Raw genomic sequence first — 18,271 nt, 5'->3', positions numbered from 1 at the left:
CACGTCAGAGGACTGCGCCGAAGAGCATCCGTGCCGTTAACATCAGCTCCGCTACTCATTACGAGTACGGGCGGTTAAATCTCCTGTGACGAGCCTTGGCACACGAGCATACGAGATCGGGATCTCCTCATGAACAGATATCGTCAGGGTCTGCCCTCATAGTACTCGAGAAGCTGCGAGTCCTGTCCAGATTATTTCCCGGATCGTAATCCCATCCATGGCCCACAATAGGGACGTGTCCCACCGATGTCAGACACAGCCCACGCTCATGTCTAGCACGTGAAGCACTTCCCGTCGCGTTGATATAGGTACTCAAGTGAGCTTTTCTCTATGCGAAATATTATCTAGTCAATTCAAAGGGTTCTGTCGGGATTCGAGAGCTCAAAAGATAGTAAGACGAGAGAACTGGCCTCTCTACTCGGCCGTATGTTTAATATTAATTATTATATGTATGTCTTTGAGCGGTCGTGTCCTGCATTAAAACCATGATAACTCCACAGGAACCGGTGCTGGCCCAAATTAACCCAATCTAGACGGCATTCCACGCCGCCAGAATCTAAGAAACGCCACTTCTCGCCCTTTAAACCTCCTCGCTAAGAAGCAGGGAGCTCTGGAAATCGGGGTCGACAGCCGTCTCGGGGTCAGTGTAGTTGACGGGCTTGTGGATGCGGACGAGCGCGAGGAAGTAGTCCTCGATGATGCACAGGTTGAGGAGGAGGCCATTGGCGTTCCAGGCAATGCCACAGACAATAGCGCCAGCGACGGCATCGAGGATGAAGTGGTTCGCGGTGGCAACGATGGCGGTGAGGATGAGAGCCGGGTAGGCCATGCCGCCAGCGACAATGGCAATGCGCTTCCAGGAGCCCGGGCGGAGGCCGTGGATGGGCAGCGTGGCGACGGTCAGGCCGATGAGGAGAGAGTAGCCGAAGTGGAGCGAGGGCATGGCAGCTGTCTACATGTCAGAGGGGTGGGTTCTATTGATGGGATTGTGGTTTGATATACATACCATACTGGTTGCAAAACTTGTTGGTGGTCCAGACACTGCTCTCGCCAGACTTGCTGTGGACAGTGTCGACAAAGCCGTAGCTCTTCGCCTCGGCCGCATCCTCCCCGTTGTACTCGGGGTCGCTCAGAAGACGCGGGGGCATGCAAGGCCAGAGGGTGAAGACAACGAAGGCAAGCAGGTTGCACATGGCCATGGTACGACGGCGAGCCTCATACAGAGCAGGGCCAGCGGCAATGTTGTCGGTGTTGGCGCGGCCGGTCATCACACGGCGCTTGCGGCTCGTGGTGAGGTAGTAGAGGGCAACCAGGAAGAAGATGGTTCCGGGGATGTGGATGAACGAGTAGATGCGGTTGATCCAGTGGAGCAGGGTCGGGTGGTCGAGGAACCACTTCTGGACAGGGAGCTCCCAGAAGATGTGCAGGCTCTGCTCGAGGTGGATGACCTGCAGAGCATGCTTGCGAGCGACGTGGACGGTGCCCTCGACGAGAGTGAGGGCGGTGAAGGCGCGTCCGACCTGGTAGACCCAGTAGAGAAGAGCCCAGTACCAAGCCTCAGCAAGGAAGGGGAACTTCTGCAGGACGCGGCTCAGCAGGCGGTCCTTGAAGACGAGAGTATTGGGGGTCGAGACGACGCGGCGGAAGCCAAAGATTTGCAGCTTGCGGCGGCGAAGGGTAGGGATCTCGTGAGGGAGCAGCGTCGGGGTCGAGCTGGAGCTCCAGCTGTCGGCCGAAGGGCTGCGACCGTTTGGGCGCTCGTCGGTCCTCTTATGGCTCGAATCGCCGGCCCAGCCAGACTTGCCCTGCCAGAAGTCATAGTCCTTGTTGCGGTTGAAATAGGCACCGCCGAACAGGAGAGTGACGACCACAAGGGGTTCGAGAAATGCGCCGACACCCATGATGTCGGACGTGGGTGGTCGAAGAAGGCGGTGATGGGATCGCGGAGAAGGCCCCGGGCGGTGACAATGCGGGGATCGTGGCCAGTAAATGAAGCGAAAGGGGTGCCAGAGATGGAGGGATGGAAGGAATGCAATCCAGATGAAGGATGGAGGGCGGTCGTGGGGATGGAAGGAGAGGTGTGGCGGCCCGACGAGTTTGCGTGAGGGAGAAGATCGAGAAAACTACCAAAGGGGGGCTGGTGGAACAGATTAAGTTTGGCGGAGGACTCGGGGGGCGACTTTTATTTACAGGAGCGAGTCAGCAACTCAGCAGTGTCAGCACGCTGCACTCCAGGCTGTCAGCCTGTGACATTCCACTGGAGGGTTGGATCATGGATGGGTCCCGTCGCCGTCTGGCGGAACACCCAGTGGGGCTGATCTAGTGCTTCAGGGTCGGGTTTCGCTGAGAATCCGATGGATCAGGGCCCTTTTAGGCCCTTGTTGGCCCCTGACTGCAGTGATGGGGCATCGCCGAGACGGGAATTCTCTGGGCTTGTGGAGTGACCGTCGCGTGTCCCGTTGCCCAACTGGAGCACCTGTGAAATTACAACGGGCCACGAAAGCTCGGACAGTGATCAGATCATCGGATCGAGGCGCTGACATTCGCGGGTACCTGTCGCTTAGGCCTACACGCTGCCACACACAGGTACCACCCAGGTATCCGGATAGTGGCGCGTTTAAAATGCACGGATAGATCCTGGTCTCATCCTTAGGTACGCATCCCCAGAGCAGAAGCAGCCAGTTACCACAGCCTGCACCCCTCGCGCAAGGCCAGAAGCACTGAGCAATGTGAGCATCCACCACACGTAACGATAGTTTTGACGGCGTCGCTCAGGTCCACCGGGAACGTCAGGAACGTCAGGGACTTCAGGGATTTCAGGAATTCCAGGAATTTCAGGAACCTCCAGAATCTCAGCGCCTCGGCATCTCGGACACACTGTCCTCCGATTCCCCATACAACTCAAAAACTGCTTCGCCGAACCCCGGTCCTCCTGTTTCCAGAGTCTGCAACATTCGGACTTGAGAGTGGATACAATGGAGGAACCCATTCAGCAGTTGCCGAGCGATCCGGGTTGAAATAGAAGCTGACAGGGCAGCCGCCAGCGACTCTGTGTGTTGGCGGGGACAGTTATCACGTATTCGCGCATCCTGACAGGATCACTCAGAGTAATACACAGATGATGACCTTATTCACCCGGGCAGCATTGACAAGAGGGTTCCTCCAATTTGCGCTGGTCAGGCGACATTCCATCCTTTAGGTAGGACGGGTGTTTGCGTCGTGTGTTCCTTTTCCCCACATGGCGTCAATAGCAGCCATATTGCGTGTCCAGTCAACGACTCAACAAGCAAAACGCAGGCTGAGTCAGCTCCACCTGCAAACTAACGGACTGGATGTTGACAAGAAGGGGCATGTTATTATTATATTATTATTAAGGTTCAGGGTAGACCAGTTTTGAGTCCGCTGAAGGGTTATAGTAACCAGAATCTCCACGCTCAGCCACGCTGAGTTGCTGAGAACTAAGTTCTAACAAACAATTTGGCTGCGGCAGTGGTAGCACAGCCCTATTATCTGGGGCCCGGCCCGTTCAGAAGGGGGGGCCACTACTAAGGTACAGTGCGTACTATGCAGTACAACCTACGGTACTACGAGTATACTCGAAGTAAGTACATGTAGCGTATCCGTACAATGTGGGACTAATATGATCAACCCACTGCCAGCTTCCATTCTAGTTATCTCGCAGACGAGAATACTACGCATCCTGCCACGCTTCTTCTCGCCGTTGAAGCATTCCCAATGGGAGCCTTATGACGGCATCTAGACGAGGCCGGAAAGGTCCCCCCGGGGATGGAACAGGGGCCTTGACGACGGCCTTCCCAGCTTCACGCCGCACAACCGACTCGCAAACAAATGCTACTCGGCTTTCTCGATTTCACGCTGCGTTATACAAGATGAGATATATGGTACGTAGTATGCTCAAGCTCAGAGCTCCTCCCTCAACCCTCAACCCGATGAATCGATCCCCTCGTCAGCTACCCGCCTCCGTCACCTCACGGTAAGCCGACCACGAATACTGCCCGTGGAGTTCGCTTCGGCTCGTACCCAACAACTCAGATGGAAACGCTGCGTCGGGATTTGACGTCTGCCCCGTCTGGAACACAGCCGTGTACTTGGGATTGGATGATGGGCCGTCCGGCTCCGACTTCGGTCGAGAATCATGGCCACGCCTCCTCTTCCTCACCAGCCAGAAGGCACCGGCAAGCGAGGCGATGCCCACCACGCCCAGGGCCACGCCGACTCCTATCCCTGCCTTGGCGCCCATGCCCATCTCATCATCGCCGGAAGACTTCGTCTCGGTGTGTTCGGCGGGTTCGGCGGCCGTGGTGGCTTTTCCTGTCTTCGTGGAGGCTGGCGTGGGCTCCTCGAGTCCAAACGTTGTCCTGGCCTTGGCCGACAGTGAAAACGAGATGCTGTTGAAGTCAATGATGCCGGCCTTTTGCTTGTCGCGCATGTTGAACCAGCACTCGTCCCCCTCGTAGTCGAAGTCTATGTATAGTTCGTGGAAGCCCTTGGCGCACACCACGTCTGGCGCCCTCGCCACTGTGCCCTCCGTACAGGTACCTGGTCAGCAAATCCCCCAATCCACGACCTGAGAACGAGTCATATTACATACCTAGCTTGACATTGTTCGAGGAGAGCTCGCGGCACCAGAGGTTCAGGTTCGCTCTCTCCTCGCCGACATCGTCGCACTTGTACCGGACGATGATCTCGACGCCGTCGAATAATTTCAGTCCTTCGTCAACTGGGTAGGTAAAGTACCCCCCGATTCGCTGTGCGTATGCTTGCTGGGTCAGAAGAACTGCCGATAGCAGCAGGGCCGTTGCCATCGCGAACTTCTTTGCCGGAGCCATTGCCGCCTGTAGTGTTATCACGGCGCCAGACCTTGTATCCGTACCGTTACTAGATTTTGTCGTCATGTCGCCTGGGGCATCTGCGATTTATCAACCTCCCAGGCATGTAATCTACCTATCAGCCAGAGCCTTGTCTCTGCTCACATGGTCGGTAGTAACTAGCGCCCTCCTTACTCGCTGGTAATGTCATGGCGAGCGGGGAACTCCGTAGTTGACAACACAAACTGCACTTTCTGATGATAGTTGGCTGTTGGCTGTTGGCTGCGTGGACAGGCAAACTGCAAAACCCCAGCCACTGGGCTACCTTATAATAATAGTATCAATACTACGTAGTAATAGCATTACCAGCTATCCAGGAATAGCCACCCAGGAATAGGTATCCTCCGCTGAAGTCAGTAGTACCTACCTATCCCACCCTCATACATGTGCCAATAGTTAAGGAAGGTCAATGTTAGAAATAATAGCAAATCCCCTCGCCGGCGATTGAATTTGACAGCATGTGTCTCTGTTTCCGCACATGTACGAGGCAGTTGCACAGACGCGTGAAGAGAATCCGTGGGTAGTATGGGTGTGCTGTCTGACCTATGACTACCCTTGCTCCCAAGACACTCTCTCACGCTTGCCATCCCAATGGTCAGAAATTGATCTCCTCGTCCTCGACCATTCTCCCCAGAATAAGGCTCTGTATCACCAGCTCATCATTGAGCACCCGGACATGACCAATCGGCGATAACGACGCCGATGCCGCCGACTTCCTCTTTCGCTTCTTCCCGCGAGCTTCTGGCACGTGTAGGACAGCCTCCACAGTCCCAGTCCCCTTGTCCACATACACCCAATCGAACGGCTGTCCTTCTTTGGCGCGTGTGCTAATAGCCTCACGGGCCTGCTCCGTCGTGAACACCCTCGATATACTGGGCCCAAGAGCTTGGGCGAGGAAAATGTACGGCTTCTTGGCCTCGCTGCGGCCCTTTCTGGAGTCGACGACCACGAGGATTCTTTGACCCTCAAGCAGCTTCTGCCGCGAATCGACAACCTCGGCGAGTCTGGCATCAGCGGCCGAGTACGGCGCCAAATTTCGTGACCGAATCGCGTTGTCGAGCACCGCCGATGCCCCTGAACATAGGAGATACGGCCCCCAGTCCACTATCTCTCCTTTACTAAGACATGCCGTGATCCAACGATGTGCCAAACATGGCAAGCCTAGCGCCAGGGCTTGCATGTATTTGGCCTTTCTCGAATGGCCGTCCGCTATTAGCGCCGTGAACCCCGTCTCCCCATGCACCCTATTCAGCGTCATGGGTTCATCGTGGTCAAAGATCGAGGTGGTCGTCTCTAGGACGGATGACTTCTCAAATAGCTCTTCGAACCCTTCTGACAGGATCACCCCACCAGCTTGCACGATTTTGGCCTCTAGTTTGGCCCGGCTCTGCGCATTTGACTTGTTCGACTGGAAAGAGATGGCAAAAGCCATGCCTTCAAACAGTCGCCCACCTCGGCTGACGGTGCCAATGCTCTGCCTGAAGGTTCTACTTACTTTGGGATGCACCATGCTCTTCTCGAGAACACTCGTAGAGGGCGATAGCTGCAGCTCGTCGGTCGACTGTGACCCATAGCGAGGTGCCCGCTGCTTAGCCGCCCTAGCAGGGCGCATGGTCGGTTGTGGTGAGACCGACAGCTTCGACCCCGTTTGCAGCGCCCTCTTCCGCAAGTTGCGGCCCCCTGCGGGAGATGGCAGGTTGAGAGATTCAGCACGTTCTGATTCAGGGGATTCTCTAATTAAAGGGGTAGTCATTGCAGAAGACGAGGGAGCCGATGATAGCGGGCTCACATCGGAGGACTGCTCAAGTGGCTGCTGCTCAGCCTCAGGTGCCTGGGGTGTAATTGGGTTTCGCTCTTTCGCGCGCGATCTTCTAGTCGCTGATGCTGACAAGTTAGGTGGAGACTTGTATTGGGGGGTTTCTCGCGTTCCCCCGATATCAGGCGGGGGTTCAGCGGTCCGGGCTTCTTGGAGTAGGATTTCTTGATGGCTATCCTCTTCAACGACAGCGGTGGGTGCCGGACTGCTCAATGGCGACGAATGGTGGTCGGTGCTGATAGCAGGCTGCTTAGGCAGTAGTTCGGATGCGGACGAGCTAACCACCGTATTTCTCCTCAGTGTCCGAGTCCCTCGTCCATACGTCCTCCGGCCTCGGCGCCGAGTTGGTGGTAACGATGAGGAGGCCTTTGGGTCATCCGCGTGAGCTGCATCCAGTGTTTCTTCCTCGAGGCAAGGAAGGTCCGGCTCGGACTGAGCCTGGGGATCTTGATCTTTGTCTCGAAGATCTTGCTCCTCATCTCCTGGATCTTGCTCTTCATCTTCTGGATCCTGCTCTTCGGCTAGGGGAACTTTCTCCTCATCCGGAGGGGAAGACAACGCCGGACTGGTAGCCGGAATCCTGTCTTCCGCCTCATGCTGTTCGTCGAAGTTGCCTTCGACATCATCGTCGTTATCAACGTCCATAGCCTCTGCTCCTGGCGCAGGGTCCTCGGTTCCCTGAGTGGATTCATCCGCTCCCGGGAGGCATGAGGCCACTCCACGCCGCTGCGAGTCAGCTATGAGAAGCTGGTCGCTAGGACTTTTGGAAATGTTCCAATTTTTTGGAACACCATCGGGTGCAGACTTCATTTCTGCGTCGCTTGAGATCCGCCTCCTCTTACTACTGCTCGGCCGGTCCCCAGAGTCACGCCGTGGCAGAGGGGTGAAGCTGACCTTCTCCATCTCCTGAGCGGCTTGGGCCTTCTTCCTTTCGACCCTCCTACGACGCTCCAGGCGACGGATGGCGTCGTCATCATCGTCGCTATCCGATGCGACAAAGTGATACATTGACTCCCCAGTGAGCTTCCTCTCTTGTGATTTCTTCATGTTCTCGTAGTGTGCAAGGGGCTGGTGCCCAGAGGACCTGACAGGAGCACCCGTCGGGGACTCTGGGGTCGCCTCCTCTCTCCGCATAGACCGGTTATGTAACGGCGTTTCCTCATCAATTCGTTCCAAGTGTGTCGGTCGAGTGACGGTCGCGGGGACGTCTTCCAGCCTCTGCGGGCTCGACGTCCGTATATCAGTCGGAGACGAAACATTAGTCCGGCCTTTCAGCGGAGACGCCTCGGCCACGTTGGGGGAGATGGAGTTGTGCGCAATGTGGGGTGATGGACGGGAGGACGTTGGGCTCACCCCCGTCGGCTTCAGCGCTGACGAGAACTGCGTCTGCCCAAACAGCTGGCTGGGTGCAAGCGGCGCCGAGATGCTCGGCTTCGCACCGAAGGGGTTCTTTGACAGAGTCGGGGTCTCCGGTACTGTGCTGTATGGTTTGAAGGGCGTGTGGGCATGGCTCGAGACCTGCTGCGAGGTGTGATCCGGCTGCCTCCAGTCGCCTCTGGAATTGTCAAAGCCTCCATCTTCCGAGACCTGAGAGGAGGGCCGTCCAAACTGGCTGAGGTTGGCAAAGTTGACGGCGCCGGTTTCGTCATCGAGGAGCGTGCGCTCGTCGTTTCCATCCTGGATATGCTTGGCGTGGTCGGGGGCGCAGCTCGAGGGCAACGAGTCGCATACCTCGGCGTAGTCGCGGTCCTCGTTGATCTGGGTGGGGGTTTGCTGCGATGCGTCCATCTTTCCCACGGCTGGCGTCGCCGCAGGTTCGCCGTTTCGCTTCAGTAGTCGGGCATCGTGTTGTGGAGTCGGTCGCGAACGATCACGAGATTCGAGATGGGGGTCGTCATTCAAAGAGGGCTCCAGTGACCGGGGCACCTCGATCCATGGCTGCGCAGGTGGGTGATTCGCTACAGTGATGTCGACGGATGATGTTTGCTTTTGCGGGCTTGTCAGCACATCCCTGTCAATGGACCCATACTCGTCCACGCAAGGCAGACAGACCTGGGCCACGGACCGCGTCGCGTCTTGTTTCTCCTGTGCGACCGACGTATCGACTTCAAGTTGTTGCCCATTTGTCTCAAACTCAGGTCCTGCAAATGGCTGTTCTTCTCGGCTCCCATCTGCAGGGCGGCTGCCGCTCTGGCCGTAATCGCGTGTTGGTTGGTCGCTGAGCTGCACCACAAGATCCCGTCAGCGCCATTCAGTGCCCCAGCGCGATGACAGGCATCCAGCACCACAACCGGCACGCACCCGGTGGCGCGCACCAGCGGGCGAAGTGGACGGATACGTACCGCGGCCAGGCCTAGCTCTTCCCTGAGGGCATCGCACAGGGCCAGGCTATCCTGTGTCTCCCTGCCGCCCCAGTCGGTCTGAGGTTGCGATTCAAGCAACGTCATCGTGGCGGTTCCGGGGGCATTTTGCGCGGACCCATCGAGGCCTGCTGATTGAGGGGATTGATGATGATTGAATTCAGCCGGTGGAACAAAGAGACGTGGGACTGGTGAAGCTGAATCGCGCCGATGACACGTGTGCACGTGACTACCCTGGAAACATCCTCTCCTTTTTTCCCCAGCACCGTTCTTCATCGCAGTGTATATTTTACGTGAGAAAATAATAAGTTCATATTTATTGGATATTTTGATTGTATTTGGGTCACTTTGGAAGACCACTTACTCATGCGTGGGGTCATTTAAGCCATGATTATATTAATACATGTATGTACTTGTTTCAACTTCACTACGACTGATGCAAGCGTTAAGTTTTCAGACAGGCGTGTAAACACCATGTGGGGGAAATTTACCAGCATCAACTATGTGGTATTGTACTATGAAACAACTGGCTTTTGGGGGTATATGGAAAATATAACAACACAGGTAAAACAGACTTAAATTAACGCCAATTCTAATCATCCCAACCCAGTCACCACTCGGGCCGTCAGCAGAATGCTTCGTTAGTTATGCCCATGCGGCACAGCGGCGGGCGGTTTGAAGAAAAGAGGGCGAGGCATCAACGCCGCGTCGACGGGGTATGGACCACGATTGCCATTGCTTGACTGGGGAGGCAGATTTGTCGTTGACCATGCGTGAGAGTGAGTGGCTGATGCCGCCGCTGCTGTGCCTTGGATGGGTGTCCCAGGTTGAAGGCGCTGGAAGTCCATCGAATGTCGATTCTGCCTGCCACTTTCATTCCTTGATGTCGAGGCACCAGTGTTTCTCCTGTGAAGTCCAGGTGGTGGTTGCTGCATAGCACCTGGACCTGGAGGCCCATGAACAGGCTGCCATTGTGCGAATTGGGATGAAGTCTGTTGCTGCTGGTATGGATCCTGAGGATAACCCTGCGGAGGCTGTCCGGGCTGCCAAGCCACGGGCTGGCCATATGTCCCAGGAGCCCATCCTGGGGGAGGAGGCCCTTGCACCCCGGATGGCGGCATCTGGCCGGGCGCGGGTACAAAGTATTGATGGTCGACAGGCTGAGAAGGTTTGGGTGTCTTGGAGCCTTTGAACCATCTTGCCCATTTCTTTTCTTTCTCCTTGGGGGCTGGAGACGCTCGGGGCTGGGGAGGCACTGGTCCGGGGCCGAATCCTGGGGCCGTGTTTGGGGCCATCTGGGAGTTCCATGGCTGTTGTGGGAATCCGGATCCCGGATACTCCTGCGGAGGTATCGCTGGATGTGGCATATTGGAGACTGGGTGTGACTGACCCTGAGGAGGGAGTTGCACCTGAGGAACCTGTCTCTGAACCTGCCCCTGAGGCGGTGTTCCTTGTTGCCCTGGCCTCTCCGCGGCGGCAGGACGTTGCCCATGATTAACCACATGGACCTGACTAGACGTCATCTGGACCTGCTGTGCCACCGCAGCCGCCGGTACCGACACTGAACTCGCCACCGACCCCGACGCCGGCGACTCTCTCCCTAGAGACTGGTGTAAGCTCTCCGAAATAGAGCGTTTCTGGGCGAGCGATGGCTGGCTCGATGCTCCCCCAGACCGGGGTGTTTCGTCTAGAATTGACTCATCGTCGTGTTCCTCGATACGAGTGAGAACATGGCCCGGAGTAGTCACGGATTGGATGGGTGGTGACTGTATGGGAGGTGGCGGCTCTCGCTGCTGGGTCGGGGCGGGTTGAGGAGTCTCGCGCGTAGGCTGTGGTCTTAGGAGATTCAGCGAGGGTTGTTCGTGTATCTTTGGAGGTAGGGCAGGGCCGGAAGGACCGGACGGTACAGCAGGTGTGACCTGATGGGTTAGAGCCGGAGCCGTGCTGGGAGGCAAAGAGTGTTTCGTCGGCAGCGCCGAGGCTGCAGGGTCTTGGGGTGGGAAGTATGAACCTGGCTCTGGTTCGAGGGGGACCTTGCGGGGAACTGGGGGACCGGGGCTGACCACCGTCTCTGGCGAGTTGTATGGCATAGGGTCCGATATGGGATTTCGTAGCCCAGATTGTCTCGCCAAAGGAGAGAGATTGCTCCGGGATCCAGACAGTGGGGTTTGCGAGTCGGGCGAGGGAGTGAATGGAGCTGTACTGTCCATGCTCGTCGCTTGAGATGCAGCTGACGATGCTCGCCGTCTGCGATCCACAGGAGATGGTGACTGGCCCGGGGCAATCGATGTTAAGCTGGCGGACCTTGACCGTAGGGGAGATATCTCGCTAGGGCCGACAACTGCTGTGCCCCTGACGGACGGCGATGGATTAGACGTAGGGACGGCTGGAGCAGCTTGAATGATGGTATATGGCTTGGGGTGTAATGGCGTAATGACAGCAGGCGTTGATGCTGGGCGGTGAATCTGTGCCTGGTTCAACTGGTGTTGCTGCTCAGATGATGTCCCATGTACCGGGTGTAGACGAGGCCCCATGATGGGCATGACGTTCGCAAGTCCGAACGGTTGTTGAGTCTGGATATGCTCTTGCCCTGTATAAGGTATATATTTTCTCTCGCTAGGGGGGAGTTCGTCCGGCGACGCAGGGGCACTCTGGGTATCATCGACTGTCTGAAGGTAGCTCTTCCTCGGCAGTTGGTTTTTGGATCTAGTAGCATTGACCCTTGTGGGTTGCGAAGGTACCCTCCCCCGGGCGGGCTTGAGAACTGAGGGGACCTTGGTGATTTCGGGCTGCTTTCCCTGTGGATCTTGGTATGTTTGGAATTCGCTGCTTGGTGCTTGTGATGGCCGAGTCTCGATGATGAGAGGAGAAGGCTGTGGAGACCCCTGAATTGAGCTGGGCTTCTGTTCGCTCTCTGCAGCCTTCAACGGGGACGGCACCAGATCTAACGACCTTTCCTGTTCAGGAGAGGGTACCTTCTCTGGATGCCTTTCAGGCGACGGTGAACGTTTATGCAGCGAAAGGGCCGCTGGAACCGAGCTAGGGTCGAATTCGGTGTCGTTCTGGGACGAGCCATCCACTTGATCGGGGTTATATGAACGATACTTGGGGCCATCCGCTGGCTCACTCGCAACGCTGATAGGAGGCTCGCCTTGTTCCGCCGTCTTCTCGCCCTGGTGCTGCTCTTGTTGCTGCTGTTGCTGTTCTGACTTCTCCCCTTGTTGTGCATCTTGCTGCTTCTCCTCCAGTTCATCAGAGTCACTTTTCGGCCCCCTGCCAACTGGACTGCCCTTCCCCGGCCATTCGGGAACCACCTTCTGCACCGCTGTCTCGATGGGCGCCAGCACCGTGTTATCCCCAATCTCGACCGGATCCGGATGCGTTTCGGCTCTCGCCCTACTCGTCTCCCCCGTCGCCATCTCTGCAATCATGCCCACCGGGTTGAACCGCTCCTCGGCTGGCAGCTCAAGGGGCATCTCCCGCCCATCCAGCATGTGCACCACCCCTTCCTCCTCCTCCGCCTCCTCCTCTCCTCCAGGCGTCACCGCACGACTGACAGACCCCGTCGACGACAGCCCTGCCCTGCCCGTCCCCATGGGCGTCAGCGTCCCGATACTGACCTCAGGACTCCCCCCTGCGATGACCCTCCTCGCCGCCTCTTCCTCCTCGTCCTCCACGGGCGGGCTCACATCCGCATATACCCCAGGCCCCAGGAACATGAAGCTCTCCGGCTGGAACGCGCCGCCCGCGGGCACCTCCCTGTTGTGCCGGCGCTCCTCCTCCTCCCACACGCTGCTGACGGGCCTCGCCGTGGCCGTCATGCGGCTCTTCCAGCGCTCCGCGGCGTCGCCGGCCCCCGTTGAGCTGTGGGGCTGGTGCTGGCTCGAGTGGCGACGAACCTGCTGCTGCGACTCGAGGCGCTCCTCGGGGGCCAGCTGGGGCACGGGCGAGGCGGCGTCGACAAAGTCCGGGAACTCGTCGCCCTCGTTGGGGAAGTGGTACTGGATGTGGCCGGTGGGCTTGTACGTGTAGAACCACCGCGCGCCGTCGTAGTCCCACTCCCAGCCCTGCGGCAGGACGGCCATGGTGGGCGGTTATGTGTCTTTACGTCTTTGCTCGTTTCTTCGCGTTTCCGGCGTCGGTCGTTTATTTGTCGCTCATCCGGTCGGGGGTAGGGCACCGCTGTCGCTGTCGCTGTCGCTGTGCGTCCGTCGCCGCATGTCCTGGCTATCCGTCTCAGCCAACACACTTGGGCTCAACGCCCCAGAAATCGAGGACAGTACGCGGAACAAGGAAGACGCTGTCTCACGCGGGCCGTTGTAGTATAGATCTCAAAGGATCAAGACGCAGGGTTCGAGACAGACGGAGCGGGGATTGCCACGGTGCGTCCCCCTCTGCCAACGAACCAACAACGATGGAACGGACCAACGACGATGATCACGCACTAGCGACTCCTCCAAACGATGGATGAGGCTGAGCGGCCCCCCAGCCGGGATGCCCCTGCGCTGCCCATTGGGTGCTATTTATACCTCCTCTAGGCATTGGGCAAGGCGGATTTTGTGGTGGGGGGTTTGATGCTGGAGGGTTGGCATTTGCCAAGTTGCCGGGAATTATGATGATGATGTTACCCTTCTGGAAGCCCGATGTAGGCATAATAATTGTCATCCCCATACACTAGCACGGCGCGCCCCGGGATCGATTAGATTCTGGTCTCAAACACCTACCGCGGCCCGCGGGTGACGGCATCGATCTAGTATTTTCCCCGGCCATTGCTACGTTGGTCCACGTGGCGAGTCCAGTTCTGGAATCCAACGTCTAGCGAACCCAAGTTGGCAAGTAGAATACCAGCCGAAGCAACCGGAGCATGCCTGTCGAAGGGGCATCTAGAGCTCGCCGTAGGAGGTGTTATCTCCCTCGTTAGCTTCGTCTTTAGTCCCCGGACACATTTTTTTTGGTTTGGCAATCAGTGGACTGTGGAGTGTTCATGGCCAAAATTAGCCCGTCTTACTGTATCCTGGACTCCTGGTGGATCCGAGCGTGGGGAAATGAGCTATCCTGTCATCCGTACCCCATGCATGCATACACACGTGCGAAGAACAGTTGAGCTTCTCTGGCGCTGCAGCTGCTGTGAGCCTGTCGGTGTGAGACGCCGAATTGGAGAGCGGTCGTGATTGGTAACTGATTTGATTGGTAAACTGTTTCCAAGTGTTGTCTATTCGTTCCTAGTATTACACGGCGTAGTACTCCGTGGACTCCGTCATCTGCGGCCGCCATAAATCAAGTGTTGCGTACCGATAGCCTCATGCGCTACCCTGTCAACTGTGCCGCCAGCTGGAACCGGCAGGTGGATTGAAAAATTGAAAAGTAAAACCGAACCACGCTTTCTCTATTCATCAGTCTAATTCCTCCCTTAGAAAAGTCGTAACCCCTCGTCGTGACTTAGCTGATGCCATCACTGACAGTCATCTCCTCTCGCCCGTCAGACAACGTCGCCAGTATGTGATGGCTGAGGCGTCTTAGAATGGCTGCGGGCTCTACCCCACAGGCGCGAGCGCGACTGCGAGTTGACAGATTCTGCCGGCGCCAGCGCCGAGGAGCTACCTCGGGGCTCTGATTCCGCCTCCTTGATCGTCTCCTCGTGCTTCTTGGCCGCCTGGTTCTTCTCCCTGATCGATGCTAGTCGGTTGGCTAGGAAATGCTCGCGACGGTTTTCGAAAACATCCTGGAAGTTGTTCAGGCTTGACTCAATATTGGCATTCTGCGCCAAATTAGCACGAGCGCTCCCGCTGCTAGTGATGGACTGGCGGCGCAAGGATTGAGTCGGCTGGAGCACGGGGCCCTGGGGCCCTTGATCGTGCTCGGTTTCCTTGGTGTACGACGGTGGGGGCTGCATGCCAGTCCAATGCAGAGGGTTCTCGCGGCTGCCACCAGGATCGATGCGGTACGGGGACTGGATGCCGATGTCGTGCATCTGAGCCATGAGCTCGATCATGAACTTGTTGTGCCGCGCAAGTCGCAGAAGCTCATTCTGGAAGTTGCTCTTGTGGATGAAGACAACCGTTAGTGTCGCCGCCCTCATGTCGGTAATAGCCGACAACTCTGTGAGAATCGTTGGCTGGTAGTCTCGCTTGTTGGCGGAGCAGAATTCGAGCATGCGGGCCTTGAGCTCGTCAATCATCCAGGAAGGCGTGCCGAAGCGAATCTGGAGAGGAATAGGATCGGCGAGACCGTTGGAGCGACGCTGGTTGAGAATGAAGAGCGTGTTAAGGAGAGAGTTGGGGGCCTGGACGACGTGCCCCTGCAGCTTTTTGAATTCCGTGTAGAGCAGCGAAATCTCGGTAACGTAATAGTCGTCGCCTGTCATGTTGGCACCAGTGGACCCATAGATGGTCACACGGTCGCCGACATCAAATGGATGCTTGATAAAGACAAAGATGATGGACTGCAGGAACTCCTGGGCCGTGGCCTGGAGCATCCACGCCAGACCGAGCACGGAGCTGCCGGCGGAGGCTAGACCTGCGGCGGCAGAGCCGGAGATGATGGATATGAAGACGATGATGGTGATGATGACAATGATGAAGAGGAAGACCTTGTCAAGTTTCCGAATAACCGAGTCAAGATCCTTAAGCGAAGCCGCGATCGCCTTCTTCTCTAGAGCGATCTCGTTGGTAACGGCTTCGAATTCTTCCATGGAGATATCGCCATTCAGGTCCTTGTCAAAGACATTGAAGGCGGCCTCTGCTTCTTCGGTGGTCTTGAATGCGAGCTGGACATCCTCTAGGTACACCATCTCCTGGTCGGGCCGCACTAGACTGCGGTAGATAAGGCGTGCGAGTGTATGAGAGGAGCTGGTCGTCCTGAGGAGCTCTGACACAACTTTCTTAGGATGGTTGAAGTCCGTCTTACGTCCGATAAAATCATTGCCAACCTTGCCGGCGACCTGGCCGAACTTCCCAAGGACCTGGCGTGCATTTTCATGGAGCGTCCGCAGGGGAGTCTGGGCCCCCTGGGACGACTGCCTGCCGCTGTTTTGCCAGAAGCTATCCGACTCGTTGAGTCTGAATTTGGCATGTTCATATAGCTGCACCAGCTGTTGGATATCCCCCTTGTTGTTCTCGATGCGGGTGGCATAGGTTCGCTCATGGAAGGCGCCCGCGATCCACTGGATGAGAATCTTCTCAACAAAGTTGAGTGTGGCAAGGACGAATAAGGCGATGATGACCTTGAAGACAATGTTGATCCACTCTTGATCGACATCGTCTTTGCGGTCCTTGGGGACGTCAATTCGGTGCCCGGCCACAACAGGCTTGAATGAGATGATGACGGCGAGCATCCACAGGAAGAGGGCCGTGTGCAGCTCCAGCTGCTGACCGACATCCTTCCATTTCTTAGCACTGGTAGACCCGAAGATCCGTGCAATGGAGTGGAAGAGGTGGGGTATAAGGCTAGTAACCATACGGCCCACCCACAGAGAACCCCAGACAATCTCGAGCCAGATGCCGAACCACATGAGAGGAGTACCACCGTAGCCTCCAACGGGGTTGGTGTCATGAAAGGCCAGGGCACCAAGAAGGATGGGGATGAGGAGCAGCGCGGCGCCAGGAATGAGGTAGACGAAGTAGCGGACGAATCGTGGAAACTTCTTAAGGAATTTGAAGAGCTTGTACATGGGAGCATCTTCGTCCCTCTTCTTGACGAGCTTGGGCTCCTCGGTGGCGGTCGGATTGAATGTATCCTCCAGGTCGGTATTGTGGCGGTCGAATGCGGGCTTGCCGCGACTTCTACTCCTGGTCATCTCCTGCTCCTGGTTGGAGATGAGCCTTTCGGCGCGGAGGAGCTCCATGTCATCATCAAGGCGGCTGGCGTCGGCGCGGACATTTGTCGATGGAGACCTGATGTCGTGGTCGTGGGAGTCGTTGAGGTTGAGGTCGACGGTGGGAAAGGTGTCGAGGCGAGGACCTGTGGCGCCACCTTGCTTCTCGTCAAAGTCGCCATCATGGCTAAGAGACACCTTGGGGGGTGAGAGCTGCGCCGAGAGGCTCGGTGAAGGCTGCTGCTGGTGATGGTGCTGTAATTGCGGCGACAGGCCTGGCGACGGTTCCCGTGTTGGGACTGAGGTCTGGCCTGCGAGCTGGTGGCCGTCGGTGTGTGATGGAGGGTCGTGGGGGGTTTGTTGGGGACTTTGGGGGTCCCTTGAGGGACGGGGATCCGATGATGTGCCAGCCATCGTTCACCCCCCGCCGCTGGATTAGGGATTAATGATAGGATTGGATATTAGGGACGCAGTCAGTTGAGAAAAGCAGCTTATCGAGTGGTGATGCACAACGGGAGGGCGGGCGGGAGGGTCCGATATATATGCAGCATCCAGTAATACTGTGGGGTGCCTCAAGGATAGAGTTGGCGGGCGGGAAAATAAAAACGAGGGGCAGCGGCCGATGGGCCAGATACGGTGATGGAGGATGGTGATGATGATGATGATACGCAGGTAGAGATGAGATGAAGATTGAAACGAGAGAAGAAGAATAATCAGGTTGCAGCAGGAGGGAGCCAAGATCGGGAAGGAAGTGATGAAATTGGAATCTTTGCTGGCGTCGGCGGTCGGACGGTCGGACCGCTGGGAGACTCCACGTCCGTCATGCAGGCGACGCGCCACGGGCAGCGGGAAGGCAAGTACCAGGATCCAAGCATTGGTGCAATGGTGAACACCGAATGGTGGATGGTGGATGGTGTTTGGACGGGCGGTTGGACACTGTGGGACCTCAACGGCGGAGTTCAGTGTTCACGATGGAGCGCGACGTGAAATGATGGAGAGGGGAGTGGAGCAGTGGAAGGTGATGGACGCACCGAGTCAATGGAGTCAGTTACCGCACCACCATCCCGCTGTAGGTAGTGCTGTGGTGCCGTGCTGTACATTCTTTTGGCTGCCTACCAGAGCCTAGAGGCGCCGAACACGTCGCTAGTGTGAGATCTTGACTGAATCTGAGGCAAGACACGCCCAGATATCGGCGCTGTTGGATTACCTGTTGGATGGCCTGGGGAGGTTTTTATCGGATGCTTCGGGCATGTGCGAGTTCGATGGTGAGGGGTGCATCACAGGCCCTGTGATAGCCAAGGGAGAAGAAGACAGCCCTTCCACAAAACACCGGGTCTTTTCTTCCCTGCCAGCATGCCCTCACAGTTCGTCCCAAGCATTTCGGACTGGGTGA

At 57.0% G+C, this 18,271-nt stretch overlaps 5 protein-coding genes across 5 annotated transcripts; all 5 read right to left on the bottom strand.

Annotated features, from left to right (window-relative positions):
- Positions 1-580: 580 nt before the first annotated feature.
- On the bottom strand, positions 581-1,901 carry ACO1O0_008784 (PAP2 superfamily-domain-containing protein; the record flags this gene model as incomplete). The annotated part of the gene is made up of 2 exons (XM_083198145.1): positions 581-948; positions 1,007-1,901. The coding sequence occupies 2 exons, from the start codon at positions 1,899-1,901 to the stop codon at positions 581-583; spliced, it is 1,263 nt and encodes a 420-aa protein (XP_083045880.1).
- Positions 1,902-3,967: 2,066 nt separating this feature from the next.
- ACO1O0_008783 (uncharacterized protein) lies at positions 3,968-4,850 on the bottom strand (the record flags this gene model as incomplete). The annotated part of the gene is made up of 2 exons (XM_083198144.1): positions 3,968-4,539; positions 4,613-4,850. The coding sequence occupies 2 exons, from the start codon at positions 4,848-4,850 to the stop codon at positions 3,968-3,970; spliced, it is 810 nt and encodes a 269-aa protein (XP_083045879.1).
- Positions 4,851-5,484: 634 nt separating this feature from the next.
- Positions 5,485-9,152, bottom strand: RAD9 (chromatin-binding protein RAD9; the record flags this gene model as incomplete). Its single annotated transcript, XM_083198143.1, has 3 exons — positions 5,485-6,363; positions 6,385-8,928; positions 9,048-9,152. 3 exons carry the CDS (start codon positions 9,150-9,152, stop codon positions 5,485-5,487), a joined length of 3,528 nt encoding a protein of 1,175 aa, XP_083045878.1.
- Positions 9,153-11,541: 2,389 nt separating this feature from the next.
- ACO1O0_008781 (uncharacterized protein) lies at positions 11,542-13,150 on the bottom strand (the record flags this gene model as incomplete). Its single annotated transcript, XM_083198142.1, has 2 exons — positions 11,542-11,655; positions 11,807-13,150. The coding sequence occupies 2 exons, from the start codon at positions 13,148-13,150 to the stop codon at positions 11,542-11,544; spliced, it is 1,458 nt and encodes a 485-aa protein (XP_083045877.1).
- Positions 13,151-14,544: 1,394 nt separating this feature from the next.
- ACO1O0_008780 (Mechanosensitive ion channel-domain-containing protein) lies at positions 14,545-17,292 on the bottom strand (the record flags this gene model as incomplete). Its single annotated transcript, XM_083198141.1, has 1 exon — positions 14,545-17,292. The coding sequence occupies one exon, from the start codon at positions 17,290-17,292 to the stop codon at positions 14,545-14,547; it is 2,748 nt and encodes a 915-aa protein (XP_083045876.1).
- Between the last annotated feature and the right edge of the window lie 979 nt (positions 17,293-18,271).

This window comes from Amphichorda felina (assembly GCF_050947745.1).
Source record: "Amphichorda felina strain 45539 chromosome Unknown scaffold_9, whole genome shotgun sequence".
Classification (NCBI taxonomy): domain Eukaryota; kingdom Fungi; phylum Ascomycota; class Sordariomycetes; order Hypocreales; family Bionectriaceae; genus Amphichorda; species Amphichorda felina.
This window is presented reverse-complemented; position numbering and strand designations above follow the sequence as displayed.